Below are 19,724 nucleotides of genomic sequence, written 5' to 3'. Positions count from 1 at the left end.
GGTGGCCCGAAAGGCTTGGTCAGCTCCGGATACAGTGGAACCAACTCCCAGGAGACCTGGTAAAGTTATTACAGCCCCCCAGGATAAACAGTTCCTTATGAAAGGTGTCCCTGTTGATGCTATGGTCGTAGCAGCAGCCACAAAAAAAGAGTTAGCGGAGACCTCTTTGTCTGTCCATCCCCCTAACAAGGAGTCTAGGACGATGGACAGATATGGGAAGTGAATGTTCGCTTCAGCGACCTTCTCTATGAGGTCACTGAACTACCTGTGTCATTTTACCCGGCTACAAAGGCATCTCCTTAAAGAGCTCGGAGATACCCTCCAAGATCCAACAGCTGAGGGAGTACAAGCCAAGGTAGCTTCCCAGCTAGCGACACTTAATTCTGTTGTTAACTCCTCCATGAGGCTCATTTCCTATGCAGCCGATGGGGCGAGTAGAGCCGCTGGTACCGGGGTGGCCCTTAGGAGGCATGCTTGGATGCAGCTGTGTAACTTTGCGGAACCCTTTCAAGCATCCTTCACCAACACTCCCTTCAATGGTTCCTTTCTCTTTGGACCACAGGTGAAAGACACTTTGACTAGGTATTAGCAAGAAGGCAAGACTCTCTCTGCCATGGGAGTCTATTTTTCCACTCCCTCTAGACCATACCCCAAGGGTCAGAAGAGTGGGAAGATGCCTGACACACATAGTGATTTTTCCTCCAGAGGCAGAGGGGAAAACAATAATAATAGATGTCGCCCTCATGGCAGAGGGGGTCCGCAGAACCAGGGCAACAGAGAATCCTTCTCTGATAAGCCCTTTCAGCATCCCTGAAGGGTTGCCCAGCTGCTCATCTCTGGAGGCAGTCGGGGGAAGACTTTCGCTGTACCCAAAAGCCTGGCGAAGTTTAACACAAGACAGATGGGTACAGTCCGTTATATCCGGAGGTTACAAAATTCCCTTCCTTCAACCCCCCCTTGCAGTCATGGAAGACCCTCCCAGATGTTCCACCCAATCTGAGGGAGCAAGCAGTTATAGAAGTTTCAAAACTGCTAGCAAAAAGAGCCATCCAAGAATTCTCGGCAGACCAGCACGGATCTGGAACTTACTCAAGGTTTTTTTAGTACCAAAAAAGACAGGGGACTGGGGACTGATTCTGGATCTCAGCAGACTAAACAGGTCTGTACAAAGAACGAAGTTTCGGATGGTCATGCTACAGTCCATTCTACCCTTTCTGGGTCAGGACAATTGGATGTGCTCTATAGATCTTCAGGATGCGTACTACCATATAAAGCTGGACAGGTGCTCCAGAAGATATCTTCGCTTCCGGCTGGGAGCCAGTCATTATCAGTTCAGAGTTCTGCCCTTTGGTATCACCACAGCCCCCAGGGTGTTCACCAAATTTATGGCAGTGGTCACGGCTCACTTGAGGCTTCAAGGATTCCAGGTGTTTCCGTATCTAGATGACTGGCTCCTTTCTGCTACCACCAGGCACCAACTCATACAAGCACGGGACTACACAATCTCAATCTGCTCACAGCTCGGCATCACAATAAATTTCAAAAAATCTGCCTTGTTGCCCTGTCAATCTATCACTTGTATAGGAGCAGACTTGGACTCAAGGGATATGTTTGCAAGGCTACCTCCAGAAAGGGTGTCCGCAATTCGTCAGTAGGTACAGGTTCTGATGCAGAGCAAAATGATCCAAGTCAGGTATGTCCTTCAAACTCTGGGCTCCATGGCAGCAGCCATTCTCCTAATCCCACTGGCGCGCTTTCATATGAGGATTCTTCAGTGGCTTCTGTTCATGCAGTGGTCTTTCCAAGAGCTACCCATGACGTATGAGATCATGATCACGATTGCATGCAAAAAGCATCTTTCTTGGTGGATGGTCTCCCCACTAGTTACTCAGGGCAGACCTTTCATACAACCCCCTCCGGTAGCCACAGTGACGACAGATGCCTCCCTGATAGGGTGGGGGGGCATTATCTGGGCAGGACAGTCCAAGGCACGTGGCAACCTCACGAGTACCATCTGCATATAAATGTCCTGGAAATGAGAGCCGTGCTCCTGGCATTGCAAGCCTTTCAAGGCTCTCTTCCTCCTGGGACCCTTGCTATTCAAACAGAAAACATGTCAGTGGTGTGGTACATCAACAAGCAGGGCGGAACCAGGTCCTACCCCTTATGTCGAGAAGCACTCAGGCTTTGGCAGTGGGCGATTTCCTCCCAACGTTTTCTGATTGTGACGCACATCCCTGGGAGATCCAACATCATAGCAGACAGGCTCAGCAGAGCTATTCTAATGCCTCACGAGTGGTCTCTGAATCAGGATATTGCGAATCTTGTTTTTCGCAAATGGGGACAGCCTTGCTGCAATCTCTTTGCCACCCCCTTCAACAGCAAATGCAGCAACTACTTCTCCCTTCTCCCGCTTCTGGGTCACACACCCAGAGACGCTCTAATCCACGATTGGCCCCAGGGACTTCTTTATGCCTTTCCTCCATTCCCTCTGAAATCCAAACTTATACAGAAAGCAATATCGTTGGGTTGCAAAATGATCCTCATTGCCCCCTACTGGCCTCGACAGATATGGTTTCCGTTCTTGCATCGTTACCTTCTCGATCAACCCTGGACTCTGGACCCAATTCCAGACCTCCTGGTTCATCAGTCAGGCGGGTTGCATCAGTCCCTAAAAACCCTCCAGCTCACAGCTTGGTTGCTCCACTTCCAACCTTAGCCAGGCTTCCCAGCATTTCCCCAGCAGTCAGTGACATTATCGTGTCCTCTCACAAGTCTACAACGAGGAAAACTTATGCTAGCAAATGGAAGCATTTTTCTTGTTGGGCAGAGACTAGGAATGTGGATCCCTTTTCAGCCCCAGTCCACGAAATCTTGAAATTTCTAGCTCTGCTGTTTCATTCCGGGTCCGCTGCTTCTACGATCAGGGTACAAATGACGGCCATTTCTAAATTTCATGTTGGTTTTTCGAACTCTAACATTATGTCTCATAAGCTATGTAAAGCTTTTTTGAGAGGGGCAACTCTTCTTAGTCCTCCAGTGAGAGATCCCCCTCCTCCTTGGGACCTTAATTTAGTCCTAACCTCCTTAATTCTGCCCCCTTTTGAACCAGCAGCTTCTTGCTCTATGAAGTTCCTATCTTGGAAGACACTCTTTCTGGTAGCTATTACCTCAGCCAGACGTGTCTCCGAACTTCAGGCCCTATGTGTTCGTCCTCCTTACTTGGTTTTTCATAGGGACAGGGTTGCTCTGAGAACTAATCCCTCTTTTCTCCCTAAAGTCTGCTCAGTAAGTAACTTACCAATCTATAGATCTTCCTGTTTTTTTCCCTAATCATACCAACAAGGCAGAATACAAACTACACCAATTGGATGTTCATAGGCAATTGTGTTTTTACCTGCACAGAACTAAAGAAGTAAGAAAATCGGACCAACTATTCCTCTCTTACGCCTTGGTCTCCCAGTTTCCAAGGTAACCTTGTCCAGATGGTTGTCACACACTATTACTTTCATTTATCAGTTAAGGAACAAACAGTTACCTATTAAACCGAAAGGTCATTCTACTAGGGCCTTGGCCACCTCTGTAGCCTTCCAGTCTAGGTTGCCCATGGATTCTATCTGTGCAGCTGCCACGTGGGCAAACCCTCATACCTTTATTTCTCATTGCAAGCTGGATATGGTCTCCAGGAGCAGAGCTGACTTTGGTTCCACTGTTCTGAAGAGCCTGTTCCACTGAGCCACCCAGGATGTTAGGTGCTAGGGACGCTGTCCCAACCAGCAAGAACAAAGACGAGATAGACAACTTAACATAAAGAAGTTATGTACCTACCATAACGTTCCATGTTCGTTGTCTTCATCTCGCCTTCCTTCTTGCATCCCACCCTCCATCCCCCTGTCCTAGTGGATCGAGAGGAGTTTTTTGTTCTGTTTCACTGGCTGTGTGTTCTTTTGTGTCATTTTTTGATCTAAGAGAATATGGCAGGTATAGTCAACTAGTTCTTGACTGAATTGTTATGTTGTTATGTCTGGGTTTAGCTATCTCAAATGAGATCTGGGTAGCTATCGCTAGGCATTATGGGATAAGTGGTAGCCTCGAGCCAGTAAACAGCTCTCGAGCTATTGAAGATGGCCGATTCGGAGCCGAGGATCGGCTCCGATCCCCAACCAGCAAGAAGGAAGGCGAGATGAAGACAACTAACGTGGAACGTTATGGTAGGTACATAACTTCTTTTTCTTTCTCATGGTGCTAATAAATGTATGTCCTTTGTTTTAATGCGCCAGAGACTATAAAGGGTCAAGGTGTTTCCTTACTTGGGCAAGTGGCTTCTACCTGCACCGAATTTAATCAGATGAGTTGCAGCTTGGAAGTTTCTTCTGGATCTATTCTAATCCTTGGGAGTCACAGTGATCATTCTAAAGTCCCTAAATGGAGCTCTGACAGACACTAATGTTTATTGGATACATCCTATACATTATCCTTAAAGTTATGTCTTTAAATGGCTTTAGTTATCAGATCCCATGTCCCTTAAGATACAAGTTTCCAGAGCGTGCAAGATTCACTTACAGTGGTGGCTTCATACTTTGAATCTTACTCTGAGCAATCTTTTTTATATTCCCTCGACTGTAATCGCTATTAAAACTGATGCACTAGGGTGGGGAAGCATTGCGAATACACAATTCATGGCGCAAGGTCACAGATGGCGACCAGGGTGTACATCATTGTTTTGGGGATGAGGGCAGTCCTCTCCACTCTGCAGGAGTTTTAGAACTCCCTAATACATTGTACAATTACTGTCCACACTAACAGCATGGTAGTGGTATGTTAAACATTCATTCTTTGCTTACTGATGACTTTTGAATGTTCCTTCAACCTGTCTGTACATCAGAAGCTGTTCCATCACTGTTATAAGTCTTGATGTAACTTGTTTGCTTCATTGATGTGCTCTGGAGGATTATAGGCCCATTAATTTCTGTTAAGCTTGCAGCCAAGGGGTCTATTGAGAAGCTCAGCCACATCACCCACTGATGTTATTTGGTGATGTATTTTGCTTTTGAGTGCCACACCTGAGACCTGGAGAGGAAGCTAATTGAGCATTATGAGCAAAGGGGTGGGACTGATACCCTAAGAACATTTTAGACACTGAGCTGCCTGAAAGCCTGCAGTTTTGGTTCTGCTTTTTGACAAGAATGGATCTACTCATCCAAGTCTTATTGTTATTTTAAGTACATAATTTTAATGCACATCTACTTACAAAGTTTTAAAATATATGTGCCACAGTGGTCATAGTGGCTAATTTTTTCTGTGATTGTAAAGTATTTGATACTTGGGGAAAATGCTTTTGATTAGTTAAAAATAAAACATTTGAAGCAGGCTTGCATTGCATCTGCTGCACAAGCATATGATCCTGATAGTAAATTATCCCTACATGAATAGATTTTGGCCTTTTAAGAGGAACTGGATGAAATATGTTCAAGATGCCTGTTATACTAGGGTACAATATTTTTGTCATATCAGATACTTTGCAGTAGTTGAAAGTTTGAAGTATGTAAACGTTTTGGAAGAAAAGTTATTCCAAGCAATATTTTCTCTTTCCTTTAGGCAGTAATTAGAGCACTAGAGCTCAGAATGTATGAAGAAAGGAAGCTGTTTGAGGAGCAGAAGGTAAATGAAGAAAAGAAACAACAAGAAAAGCAGCACAATGCAGCAGTATTAATCCAAGCTCAGTTTAGAGCCTTTGCTGTATATAAAAAATACGCACCTATACTAATGCGTTGTAGAGAGGAAAGGCAAAGAAAAAAGGAACTAAAGGTAAAAATGGACAGAGAGAAGAAAGAAATGGAGGAAAAAATTAAACAAAAGCTAGCAGAACAAAAGCTTATTGAAGAGGAGGAGAGAAAAAAAAGAGAAGTTGAAAAGCTACAACGTGAGGAAGCAGAATTGAGACGTATTCAATATGAGAAGAAAAAAGAGGAAGAAAGACTTAAATATGAAAAAGAAAAGCAGATAATGTTTGAACAGCAGCAAAAAGAGAAAGAAGAAAATGAGAGATTAAAGAGGAATGAATTTGAGAGGAAGGCCAGGGAACAAGAAGAAAACAGAAAAGCTATTCAAAGAAAAGAGCAAGAAATGAAAAGACAATGCAAGGAAACAGCAATCCAAACAGAAGATATTATGCAGGAGGAAAACATGACAAATCTGCCTAGTGGAAATATAAATGCATTTCTCACAACTGAATCAGAAAATGAAATGGCAAACAGAAAGAAAAATAAGCCAGTTAGTCAGAGTGATACTAGTAACAGAGAACAAAGCAAACAGAGTTCTGCCAGCAGTGAAAATGTAACCATAGTGACTGAAGTAACAAGTGAAGTTACAGATGCAGCAGTAAATGCAAAGCAATGTGATCAGAACGATGCATATGCAAACAGCAACTTCATTAAAGGTGAAGTATCAGAAGGTATGCAAGGAGAGTCTTTGGAAATTCTTACTACAGACAAGTACAATCAGAAAAAGGTTGATCGGAATCTGCCACCTGAAGCATTTAGCAGTAATGATTCATTAATACCGACTACACTTAATTTTACCTATAAAATTAGCAACAATGATACTTCCATCACATCTGAGTTAACATGTGAACTACCCCATAGCCAGTTGATTCTTCCAGATCATATAGAAAAGAAGAGACTGTCTTGGATGCAAAGTTGCACCCCTTGGGCTAGAATTTGTAATGAAAACAAGAGAAAACAAGTTGTTAAGAAAAACAGATCACGAAAGACATCATCTTGTCAGCTTCCCCCTTTGAGTATGGATGTGATCCTGCATTCTGGTAACTGGGGAGCTCTTCAACAGGTATTACTTGTGTAATTATTTAATGTTTGCAGAAGAGTAGTTGAATTTACAGAAATGTTTTAGTCCTTAAGTGCACAGAACATGAAATTGCAGAAAACTTTCTGATCTGAAGTAGTTACTTCATTTGCTCTGCAACCTGTGTGGGTATCGGATCTGACTTCGGATCCGAGCCGGCAGCTTTCCAAGCTACAAGATCTGAGCTCCTAGCTCCTCCCCTACCCATAATCCCCTGCTAGCTGCTGTATTACCTCAGATCGTTTCTTGCCGCGGCTGATGTAGCTACTTTTGAAGAGCTCCTGGTTCGGTGAGATCGTTAAATTACTAAACCTCTCCTTTTTTTTATAGTTTTGTAAAATTAGTTGTGTACGTGTGTGTAGTGCCCTGTTTTAACCTATCGGTAGTTTAGTTATTTTTATAGTTAGCTTTTTCCTCTGTGTCACCCCTCCCCCCTTTAGTGTTTGGGTGTGTGTGTGTGAGACGTCTAAAATGGCTGAAGGGCCCAAAGCCATTTTTTCCAAATGTACTGAGTGTGGCCATAAGCTTTCACCAGCTGATGGCCACACTCTGTGCGTTTTATGCCTGGGGGTGGTCCATTTATCTGTGACCTGCCAAATTTGTGCGGCCTTTAACCCCCGGGCGCTTAGGGATAGGAAGAATAAGCTGATCCTGGCGGGTAAGCTACCCCAGGAATTGACTTCTTCTTCCTCTCCCGCCCAGGCTCAGGCTGCCTTGGCAGCCCCAGTGCCTTCTGCGCCTCTTGCTCAACCCGGGACTCAACCTCCCTCTTTGGGTTCGAGCACGAGCGACACTGGTGCCTCTTCTACCAGAGAGAAGAGGCACAAGGATAAGGAGGGACATAAATCCCATAAAAGGCGGGCCGAGACTCAACCCTCGGCCCCACCATCTAAAGTGACTAGGTCTCCCTCGAGGGTCTCCGGATCCTCCCCCTCTCGGCTCCGTTCACCCAGTTTCTCGCCGGAGGAGGAGGACCGGTCTCCCTCGAGGTCGTCGAGGCGGCCCTCCTGGCCCGCCTCGACGACTTCTTCTAGATCGAACAGAAGCCTCACCGAAGCGGACATGGATCGGATGATGCGTCGATTCATACAGACCCAAATGCAGATGGGGGTGCTCTTGCCTCTCCCCCCTCTGGGAGGGAGTGCGGCCCCCATTTTTGCCCCGATCACTCCTTCTCCGACTCATTTTGGAGCCAATTCCTAGGCGTCCTGATAAAGTCCTTAGCCCCCCTACAGATAGGCAGTCTTGGGCCAAGGGATCTCCCGTTGATGCCATGTTGGTGGCGGCTGCCACCAAGAGAGAACTCGCTCAGGAGAGTTCTTCGGTCCACCTGCCAGATAAGGAATCTCGAGCACTGGACCGCATTGGGAAGCGGATGTTTGCTTCAGCGACCTTTTCGATAAGGGCGCTGAACTATATGGCACATACCATTAGGCTACAGCGAGACTTGATCAAGGAATACGCTGCAGCCCCCCCAGAGTCCATGTCGGTCGCAGACAAGGATGTTTTTTCGACTTGAATGGCCACTCTAAAATCCATTTCTAATACGTCCATGCGGCTTCTCTCCCATGCAACGGAGGGAGCCACTAGGGCCAGTGGAGCCGGGGTCATCTTGCGACGTCACGCCTGGCTCCGTCTTTGCAACTTCATGGATCCCTTCAAGGCGTCCTTCGCGAATGCCCCTTTTGACAGATCTTCGCTTTTCGGCAAGACTGTTCGCGATACACTGGTCCAAAGCGAAAAGGACGGGAAGACGCTGTCTGCCGTCGGAGTCTGCTTCTCTAATCCCCAACGATCCTTCTCCAGGGATCAGAGGGGACAAAAGAAGCTGTGGTTCCATAAATCTCAGCAATCCCATCCAGCTTCGGACACCTCGTCCTCTAGAGGCAGAGGGGGGCCGCGTAACTTTGGGTCTAGAGAGCCTTTCTCGGACAGGCCCGCGCAGCAGCCCTGAGGGCTTGCCCGACTGTTCCTCTCTGGAGGCAGTCAGGGGGCGGTTGACGGAGCACCTGTCAAATCGGGAGTCCCTTACCACAGATCAATGGGTGCTCCGTATCATATCCAGAGGTTATTCCATTCCCTACATAAACCATCACCCCAAGACCAGACTCCTCCCCGATGTACCACCTGATCAGAGGGAGGCAGCGGCTTCAGAGATATCGAAGTTGCTAAGAAAAAGAGCCATCCAGCCTGTCCCCCCAGATCAGTCCAGATTGGGTTATTACTCCAGGTTTTTTTTGGTGCCAAAGAAAACGGGGAACCTAAGACCCATCTTAGACCTTTCCACTCTGAACCTGTTCATTCCCAAGGAAAAATTCCGGATGGTCACCCTCCAATCTATTCTCCCCCTTCTGCAGGAGAACGACTGGATGTGCTCTATAGACCTCAAGGATGCGTACTACCATATTCTGATGGACAGACGATCCAGAAGGTTCCTCCGCTTCCGGCTGGGAGCCAGTCATTATCAGTTCAGGGTTCTTCCGTTCGGCCTCACCTCAGCCCCCAGGGTCTTCACCAAAGTCATGGCAGTGGTTGCAGCCCACCTGAGACTTCAGGGCATTCAGGTCTTCCCGTACCTAGACGACTGGCTCCTTACCGCCGCCAACAGGCATCAGCTCTGCGTGGCAAGGGATTACGCCCTGAACCTTGTCCACAACTTAGGCATATCAGTGAACCTGCAGAAATCCTCCCTGTGCCCCGTTCAGGCCCTGGATTTTATAGGGGCCAGGTTGGATACCCGTATCTCTTGAGCTACTCTAACTTCAGACAGGCTGAGCAGCTTGTCATATCAGGTGTTAGCCCTTCTTCGGAGTCCTGCCCCTCTGGTGGAGTTAGTCCTGAGGGCACTAGGGTCTATGGTGGCAGCGATTGGTCTCTCTTTTCACGCACGCCTGTGAATGAGGATATTACAGTGGACCCTACAAGTCCAGTGGTCCCTATCACTCCACCCGTTGAACATGCCAATACCACTGAGCAGAGTTTGCAAGGACTCCCTTCTTTGGTGGCTCCATGCGCGGGAACTCAGAGAAGGGAGGCCCTTTGTGATCCCTCCACCCCAAGCCACATTGACCACGGACGCTTCACGCCTCGGGTGGGGGGGGGGCGTTGTTCAGGCAGATCCGTCCAAGGCACGTGGACGTCCCTAGAGACCATTTTGCATATCAATGTCCTAGAGATGAGGGCGGTGCTTTTGGCATTGCAAGTTCTCCACGACCTTCTCCCTCTGGGGACTATTGCAATCCGGACCGACAGTATGTCAGTAGTCTGGTATATAAACAAACAGGGAGGAACCAGATCTTATCCCCTTTGTCAAGAGGCCATGAGAGTTTGGGAATGGGTGATATCCACCAATCGGTTTCTGATAGCAACGCACATTCCAGGACGGTCCAACATATTAGCGGACAAACTGAGTCGAGTACTTCTCACTCCATACGAGTGGTCTCTAAATCCATCTGTTGCGAAGCAGATCTTCCACAAATGGGGTTGGCCTTGCTGCGATCTTTTTGCTTCTCCTTTAAACACAAAATGCAGCGAGTACTTCGCAATACTTCCCCCCAAAGGGGAGAGTCCCAGAGACGCTCTAGTTCATGCTTGGCCTCCCGGTCTCCTATATTCATATCCCCCCTCCCGCTCATGATAAAATTCATACAGAAAGCCTGTCGGTTGGGGAGCAACGTTATCCTCATAGCCCCATTCTGGCCTCAACAGATCTGGTTCCCTTATCTGCGGTCTCACAGTGTGGCTCCTCCATGGATTCTGGATCCCATGCCAGACCTGATCTTGCATCCTGCGTGTTGCCAAACCCCGAACATGGTCAACCTCAACCTTACGGCTTGGTTGATCCAGTTTCAATGATGGCTAGGACTCCCGGCATCTCATCTCCCGTTAAGGCCATACTGGTCGCGGCCCATAAGCCGTCTACCAGAAAACTTTACAATAGTAAATGGAAATGTTTCTCCATCTGGGCTAAAGACAAGGGCCTGGACCCATTTACAGTCCCTATTCCGACTATTCTGGACTTCCTGTCACTGATCTTTCGCAGGGAGCAAGTACTTCTACAGTAAGGGTGCAGTTGGCGGCCATCTCCCATTTTCATGTAGGTGATGGCTTAGGGTCCTTGGCATCTGCAAATTTATGCAAAACTTTCTTGCGAGGCATCTTTCTTTTGAAGCCGCCGGTAAAAACTGTGGTTCCCCCATGGGATTTGACCTTAGTCTTACAAGCCCTGAGAAGTCCACCCTTTGAGCCGGCAGCCTCAGTTCCGTTAAAATTCTTGTTGTGGAAAACGGCCTTCTTGGTGGCTATTACTTCGGCCAAGAGGGTTTCAGAATTACAAGCTCTGTGCATGAAACCCCCTTACCTTATCTTTCACAAGGATAGTGTGTCCCTCAGGACTAACCCGTCTTTCTTACCTAAGGTGGCTTCAGAGTCAAATATTAATCGGTCAATAAATTTACCAGTGTTCTTCCCAAACTTTCAGAACAAAGGAGAATACAAGTTGCACAAATTGGATGTGCACAGACAACTACGTTTCTACTTGCACAGAACTAAAGATTTTTGCAAGTCAGACCAGTTGTTTGTATCCTTTGCAAAATCAGCCATGAGTAAAGCCATTTCCAAAGTGACTCTAGCAAATTGGATCTGTCAGTGCATAATTCAAGGGTATATATCGTCAGGCAAACCGGCCCCTATTGGAATTCACGCTCATTCTACAAGGTCTGTAGTCACCTCAGCAGCATTTTGGTCTAGGGTTCCCTTGGACGACATATGTTCAGCAGCTACTTGGTCCTCTTCTCATACGTTCATTTCTCATTATAAACTAGATATGATTTCGAGAGGCAGGGCTTCTTTTGGCTCCATGGTGCTTCGGACTATCCTTCCGTAAAGGCCACCCAGGTTCCTTCTTGAGTAGCTGGGGACTCTGTCCCACAGTTTGCAGAGCAAATGAAGTAACTACTTCAGATAAAGAAGTTATGTACTCACCATAACGTTCCATCTGAGTAGGTACTTCATTTGTCTGCAACCGACCCCCCCTGCCATCCCCCGAACCTCTTTCGGGATATTCTGGTTACCTGTAAGTTCTTGTCAAGAGTTTACATCTGGTGTAGTCCTCTCTCGAGGTGATTAGTTGAGTGGTATGGCAAAAAAGTCGATCTGAGGTAATACAGCAGCTAGCAGGGGATTATGGGTAGGGGGAGGAGCTAGGAGCTCGGATCTTGTAGCTTGGAAAGCTGCCGGCTCGGATCCGAAGTCGGATCCGATACCCACACAGGTTGCAGACAAATGAAGTACCTACCCAGATGGAACGTTATGGTGAGTACATAACTTCTTTTTTTAAGTATTTCTCCTGAAATCTGCATACAGATACATAATGATCTAAATTAAATCATTTCAAATAAATGTTCATCATACCCTGATATCAGGCATTAATTTGCTTACATTAAATAAATTCATACAGGCAAAATATAATGATTTTCATATTTATTCCAGGATAAAAGATTGACTGCTTGTGTGGGTTTATTGCCTTTTCATGACTGATTGATTTACCACTGTTGTTAACAGCTGATATATGGTCACAATATTTTCTGGAACATGAAACACTTTACAGCTGCAGTGAGTCAGGCAAAGAAGTGCAGTTTAATGCAGCAAATACCAAACTTTAATTCATTTGCAGATTCAAAGTAAAATCACAGATCACACAACTTTACATTCTCTTTATCTGGGGGAGACATTTTATAGAGTGCCATAAGATAACTACTAAAAGGAGATTTAGAAGCAGAATTGGATTGGTACTCAGCGTTTTATTGCTGTGCTCTCTCTTTTCACGGTAATCTCAGTCTAAAATGATCATACAGAGCATCAGTATCATTAATGTAAAATGTATCTAAGTAAATATTAAAAACAGTATTCATTTGCTGTACTGATTTGCCTTTTTTATATTTCTGTACTCATGAGCTTTGTCTGTCAGTGCTTTCTGGCACACCCAGTGGCAATACTTTACTGATCTAGTTTTCCATTCAGGAGCTGTATTTATTTTACTTGAGAATAATCTTAATCCTCTGCTAGTTTGTGTAGAGGATTACGGTTCTGAGGTAATAATGAGCTGTTTCGCAGGATATGAGGGTTGACTTCTACCACATCATTTTACATATTGAGTTACTTAGAGCAAGGCATTTAATAATGCAGTGTTCCTGTATTGTTCCTGAAAAAGGACACTTGTGCTCAGTGAGTCTGCCTGGTTAGTGAATGTATAATATAAAAATACTTTGATACCCGTGTGAATTACATGTCTTATGCTGAGATATTTCGTAACGTAGATCCTAACAGGATTTTCATTGCCATAGGTATCCACTACTAGATTCAGATATTTCAACTGTCCTTCATCCAGAGCTTTCCTTGCCTGTTCTATCACATGATTGTAATAGTACACAAACACCACATACTGTTTACTTCTTTTCTGTGGGTGGGACAGAGATTTAACTTGCTCACTTTTTGAAAGTGAGACATGCAAGTTCACATTTTTCATTAGTGGCTTCATTGTTTTGTGATATTTGGGGATCCTCCACTTTTGCTGCTTCATAGAATCCAAAGAACAGGTAACCTTTTTTTGCACAAAATATTTTATTAAATCTTTTATAACAGTAACTAGTCAAGTTGTTCAGATTACAAAACCTCCAACTTCCATTAACATGAAAGTTGATAAATACAGTTTACCAAGTTGGAATTAGTAATCAGTGGCAGTTATTGCATTGATTAAACCTATGATCTGCTGCATTAATTTAGGTTTTTGAGTCCCTCAATCTTCATTCACCTAATGTGCAACTCTGAGTAAGTCACTTAACCAGACAGTTCTCCTAGGTTGCCCTTGAAAAGGGACAACTTGTCCATTGGGCTCACCTGGTTAAACTCCTGTTTCTCCTTTATCTTGTAGATCACTGAATATCTGGACTATGTTAATTATTTTTATAAAATGGGCTGCGAGAATCAGAAAATTGCGTCAACTGTTCAATGTTTCAGATGGATAAATTAAGCACAATGAGAGCATGATAAAAAATGTGCTTATTAATGGCATGAAATCTGTATGCCATGACTACAACTTTGTCTTGCAGACACTATTACCTTTCCACTTGCTTGCCACACCTTTTAAATAAAGAAGAACTGGGGAAAAAAGTGCAAGCAGAAGACAGCTACAAAGTAATCTGTCTTCTGCTTGCACTTTTTCACAAAAGTTTTTTCTTTGTGTGTGTGTGTCAAATGTTTTTTTCTTTCTGTGTGTTTGTATATGTGTGTGTGTGTATGTGAAATAACCACAGCTTCACAAAAAGGTATGGTTAGCAGGCAGAAAGGTAATGGTGGCTATAAGAAAAAGTTTTAGTCATGACTCACAGACTTGTTGTCAGGAATGGGTCCATTTGTTTTCTATAAATGTCCTGCAACTCCTGAACTTGCAGCCCTTGATCCTGAGTAAGAGAAAGCAAGTCCAAATTATCCATCACTGATTGTTTTTGACATATGAGAAACACAACTGTGAATCCTCCATTTAATCGGGAGGAGTATAGTTAAATACTTTCCTTTTTTTCTCAGACTCCCTTGTGTACTTTTATGTCTCTACAAACCTAAACTTTGGAGCTGTAATGCTTATTGTTTCCTGACATAGTTCAACAGCTAATGATGTCTTAGCCTTTGGGGAATTTTTTTATTTTATTTTATTTTTTTATTTCTGTGCATCTAAACTGGATTTATTGCTTTATTTTTTCATTGTAGAGCTCCCTTTCATAAGCTGCTAGTCAGCCATAGGTAGCTTCTGCTGTAGAAACTGCAGCCTTTCTTTACCAAACCTCCACCGGCATCTAGCATAAACCAATCCTGTGAATTAATCATAGTGTTATCAACTTGGATTCTGCCATTTAAACTGCAGGATCACAATCCCTCTTGTCCCAAAACATGCAAATGATGAAAAATAACACGGTGTATTCTCCGGCTTAACTCATTTTCTATGCACTATTTTCTGGGGCGTATGTTTCCTTTGACTATATTACATGTAGGAATTTGTAATACAAGTGAAAATTGTAGACCTTTTTACTGGAGTAGTGAATCTGCTGAAATTTTAAAGATTATCCAAAAAATATAATGTTACATGAAGGCTTTTCTCCCATTTTTCCCTTAATTTGTAGGTCACTGAATACCTGGACTGTTTATTTATTATTTATTTTATTTTATTTTAAATTCGTTTACTGGGGAAGTCTGACTGGACAGAGCTGTCCGTATTCAGTGGAGGCCCAGGGAGAAACTCTCCAGAACAATTGCTAACATACTACACATAAGATATTTACACATTCAGTTATAAAAATATAGCAGACGATAATATATGATTGCATACAATATTTACATAATCATAGAGATTTAGACATACAATTAAAAGTATAGCAGGTAGTAACATATGATGGTTGCTCATACAGTATGTTTAGTAGAGATAATCTTGTAGATGTACTAAAGATAAGACAAGAAAGGAAAAACTAAAAAAGAAGGAGAATATAGACAAGTTCATATGTGGTGCATTGACATTTTAAGGGAAAGGGAATTTTAAGGGACTGTGTTAATTCTTTTTAGAAAATGGACTTAGAGAATCAGAAAACTGCACTGGAAAATTGATTTACTGAGAGCATGGTAAAAAAACAAATTGGCTATTCATAGCATGAAATTTGTGTGCCATGATTACAACTTTATCTTGCAATTACCATTACCTTAAAACAGACTAGATCGTGGCTACAGTTAGAGTCTAGCCCTTTTCATATCTACTTTCCCTGCCAGAGACACCACCCAGTCCTTCAGACTGCTGCATGCCATTAATAAGTCAAACCTTTACTATACATACTGCTTTAAAAGTATAAATCAGCATGTTTGGGTTACTATGTCTGTAAATTTAACTGTTTTGGCCCATCATTATAGAAGAAAAACAGTTTTACAAAGGTTTTTTACTATTATTCAAACAACTGTAGCCAAATTTGATATACCCACATCTGCGCTTGTTTCCCACCTTTCCTGTCCAGATACAGATTTGCTCTATCCAGGACTGTTTGTAAGCTTCTAAGCGGTGCCAAAGTCTGCTCTTCAATTTTTCCCTTAGATCTGCTAGTTCTCTCCTCTCCTGCACTTTTGCTAGCTTATTAGTTTAGCACTCTACCAGACTTCTTGTAGCAATTGTTGTAGCACATAAAAGTGCTACCAGCACTAAACGTTCTACAAAGAAACAGTTCCAATACTTACCCCTCCATGCATGTCTAAAGGTCAGTTCCCTTTGCTTTCTCCTATTAATCTGGTGAACTTGGGCATCCTGAGGCAATGTAGCGGCTGCCTCATGTACACTGACAACCCTCTCCTTTTACCTCCTAACACTCAGACTTGCAGGAGATGCACTTATATATCCAAACTGGAAGCCACGCACTCTCCAGCCAATACCGGAATAGCTGGTCAAAAGGAGAAGGTCAACACTTGCACCATTACCACATGGAACACACAGCCCTCCAAAACACACACCAGCACTGTCTTCACATAAAAACACAAACCACACACCCACCTTCGCTAAGGCTCTCAATAAAAATCTATCCAAATAGCAGAGACCTCCAAGGCAGAAATGCAGTCGACCACCACAGCACAACACTAATCACACGACACATAACTCTCCTAAACAGTGTGCTACTCAACCAAAGCCCCTAAGGCAAAACAGCATGCCCAACACACTAGTCATAGGTGACTCAATAGTGAGGCACACTGATGTCTCACTCACTAGGTTGAATAAGGAGAAAGTAACAGTCAGCTGCCTGTCAGGCACCTGGATCCGCCACATAACGCACGCACTCAGGTCCCTCAACAACAGGTACAAATATGACTCTGTCATTGTACATGTGGGTGTGAATGACCTAAGACGTACCTCTCTGGACTACATGAAAAGGGATATGGAGGAGATCTCAGATTATGTAGCCCAGGTGGGTATGACCTGAGCTCTGAGCAGCATCCTACCATCACCCAGAATTATACCATAGTACAAGCAGAAAATGATTGATTTCAAGAATTGGCTAAGTTTCTGGTGTCATTCTAAGGGGATCCAGTGTCTGTCTGCCTGGGATGACATGATTGACAGACCTCTATGCTTTGCCAGAGATGGCCTGCATCTGTCACCCCTGGGCTTCTGGATATTGGCCAAGGCTCTTGCCACCCCTGTAGTGCCTTTTTTAGGCTGTGTTCCAAAGACCAAATTACCACCATAACAGCTACATCAAATGCAATCTGAGGGTTATGCTGCTCAGAGCTAGAAGTCTAAATCTCAAAATGCACTTGCTCAAAGCACTCCTTAAAATGGAGAACATTGACATTTGTGCTGTAACAAAGACCTGGTTCAAGTCTGCAGAAAGCACCCCTGCACTACCAGGCTATAACTCATTCCACACCTTTTGGCCCCAGAACTTGGACCAAAGCACCAAAGGCGGTGGTGTTTCCATATTCATAAAAGATGGGCACACCTCCAGAATGTTAGCCTAGTTGCATGACCGCTGAATCATACACCAATGCACTGTATGAACACATGCACAAATGCATGGATCTCACCATACCCAGTAGAACCAAGACACTGTCCTCAAAAAAAAAAAACGGGAAGCCAATCTAGTGGTCCCCTGCCATAAACAAACTCTATAACAGAAGGAGAAAACTGATGTGGAATAAGGTGAAGTCCCAAGACTGGAAAAACTCCCTTATCAGCCTCAACAAAAGGTTGAGTTCCCTCATCAAATCATCTAAAGCTAGCTATGAAAACAGAATTGCTGTAGATAGTAAAGACAACCACAAGGCCTTCTATAGTTATGTAAAGAATCTCCACAGCAATACCCAGATTTGCAATGAGCTACTGTACAATGGTACCTCCTATACCAAGCCAACAGATATTGCCAATATACTAGCCAACAGATTCAGTGCCAACTTTACCTCCCTCACCAAAGGACCAATCACAATACCAGTAGATTACCAGGGACCCAGTGTTACTGCTGCACCGGTTATAACAGCACTGTACAAGGCCAAGAATATAGCTTCTATGGGACCTGACAATACCCCTGGCTGCGTTCTACATGAACTACAGAGTGAACTGGCAGCTCACCTGTATGCCCTGTTCAATCACAGTTTCACCTCAGGCTTTGTCCCTACTGAATGATGCACTGCTACAGTCATCCCTCTCCACAAGGAAGGAGCGACTACAGACCTCGGGAACTATTGCCCCATTAGCCTGATGAGTCTGATATGCAAGGCTATGGAACGCATCATCATGGACCTAATAAACAAGGATATAAGGAATCTCCAAACTCTGGATCCTACACAGTTTGGTTTTGTGAAGGGTAGATTATGCCTGCTCAACTTGGTTGAGTTCTTTGAAAAAGTCACCAGAGCTGTAGATGAAGGCAGGGTGGTTCATACAGCCTACCTTGATCTGGCCAAGGCCTTTGACACCATTCCCCTCTCAGGAATCATAGAAAAACTCACTAAGCTAGGCATCAACCCCTATATCACTAGTTGAGTTGCAAACTGGCTCACATTTAGAAGACACAGTGTGAAAGTAGCTGACTCCAAGTCAGACTGTCGACCAGTCACGAGTGGAGTCCCACAGGGTTCTGTCCTGGATCCTCTCCTGTTTGGTATCTACTTCTTTGAAGTCCAGGGCAACACGAAGGGACTCTAGCTGGCAAAGTTCACAGACGATTGCAAGTTGGGAGCTATTATTAACTCCCCAAGTGATGTTGACATCCTACAGAAAGGCCTCAGTGAGACCAATGACTGGTGTCAGAACCAGGGCCTTAAGCTCAATGCCAAAAAATATCTTATTATCCCCCTTGGGAAAAACCCATTTCCTTTGAATTACCACATCGATAGTAGTCCAATGAACACAGAAGGCGTTATAAGAGATCTAGGAACACAGGTTGACAGCAACCTCTCTTTTGACCACTGTGATCAGAAAGTCCTTCTATGTGGCACATCTCATTACTAAGGGTTTTGCATCTAGGAAGAAAGAGGTCATTGTCTCCCTCTACTCTTCCCGCATTAGGCCACTCATCGAGTACAATGCCCCATTTGGCATGTACCTCACTAGACACCTGCAACAACTTGGAGAGGCCACAAAAGTACCTCACAGAGGATCCTAGGCCTTAAACACTTGTCCTATATGTACAGACTCAAAAAACTCCAACTTTTCTCTGTCTCATATCGCCTAATTAGAGGCGATCTCTCCTTGACTTACAAAGCCATGACTGACCCAGCTCTGTTAGAAATACTGCATCTAAAGAAATCCCAATCCCTCAGCACCACAAGCTCCAGAGACCTCAACCTCATTACCACAATCAACAGAACATGCTGGAGGGACAGGTTCATAACCCAGAGACTGCCCATGGAATAGACTTCCCATACATGTCAGTCAGAGAACCTCACTGGCCCTCTTCAAGGGAAATCTTAATGAGTGGATGAGAAATAGAAAATTCACCCCGGGGATCACTCCAGTGGCTCTACTCGACAGAGGCAGTAGGAATTAAGGTCGGGTGGCACGATGCAAGGGTAATCATATGGGCTAGGCTTGTAAAGACTCAAGGGCCATTAGCCTAGTACACACCTGTGAACCAAAATAATTCTTTCAGAGACATGAAATAGCAAAGAACATGATAAACAAATTTGGAGTATGACAAAAAATGCAAAACTATTTACAGGTGAATGAGAAGACTTTTCTATATAGTCCTTTCTTTAATAAATGAATACCACAATGGCCAAAAGTAGAAACCATTTCAAACCATTTTCCAATGTTTGACACTGAACAACTTTTAATAAACGTTTTT

The 19,724-nt window shown here is 44.2% G+C and overlaps 1 protein-coding gene across 3 annotated transcripts in view; it reads left to right on the top strand.

Moving 5' to 3' along the window:
- LRRIQ1 (leucine rich repeats and IQ motif containing 1) overlaps positions 1-19,724 on the top strand; it is a 3,765,329-nt gene that overhangs the window by 787,717 nt on the left and 2,957,888 nt on the right. For all 3 annotated transcript variants that reach the window (XM_044088432.1, XM_044088431.1, XM_044088433.1), the window contains one exon: positions 5,599-6,846. In XM_044088432.1, coding sequence (XP_043944367.1) covers positions 5,599-6,846 — 1,248 coding nt within the window. The remainder of the gene's footprint in view (positions 1-5,598; positions 6,847-19,724) is intronic.

This window comes from Protopterus annectens, chromosome 11.part0 (assembly GCF_019279795.1).
Source record: "Protopterus annectens isolate FY-2018-M chromosome 11.part0, PAN1.0, whole genome shotgun sequence".
Classification (NCBI taxonomy): domain Eukaryota; kingdom Metazoa; phylum Chordata; order Ceratodontiformes; family Protopteridae; genus Protopterus; species Protopterus annectens.
Note: the sequence above shows the minus strand (reverse complement) of the source record. Positions and strands in the feature narration are given on the sequence as shown.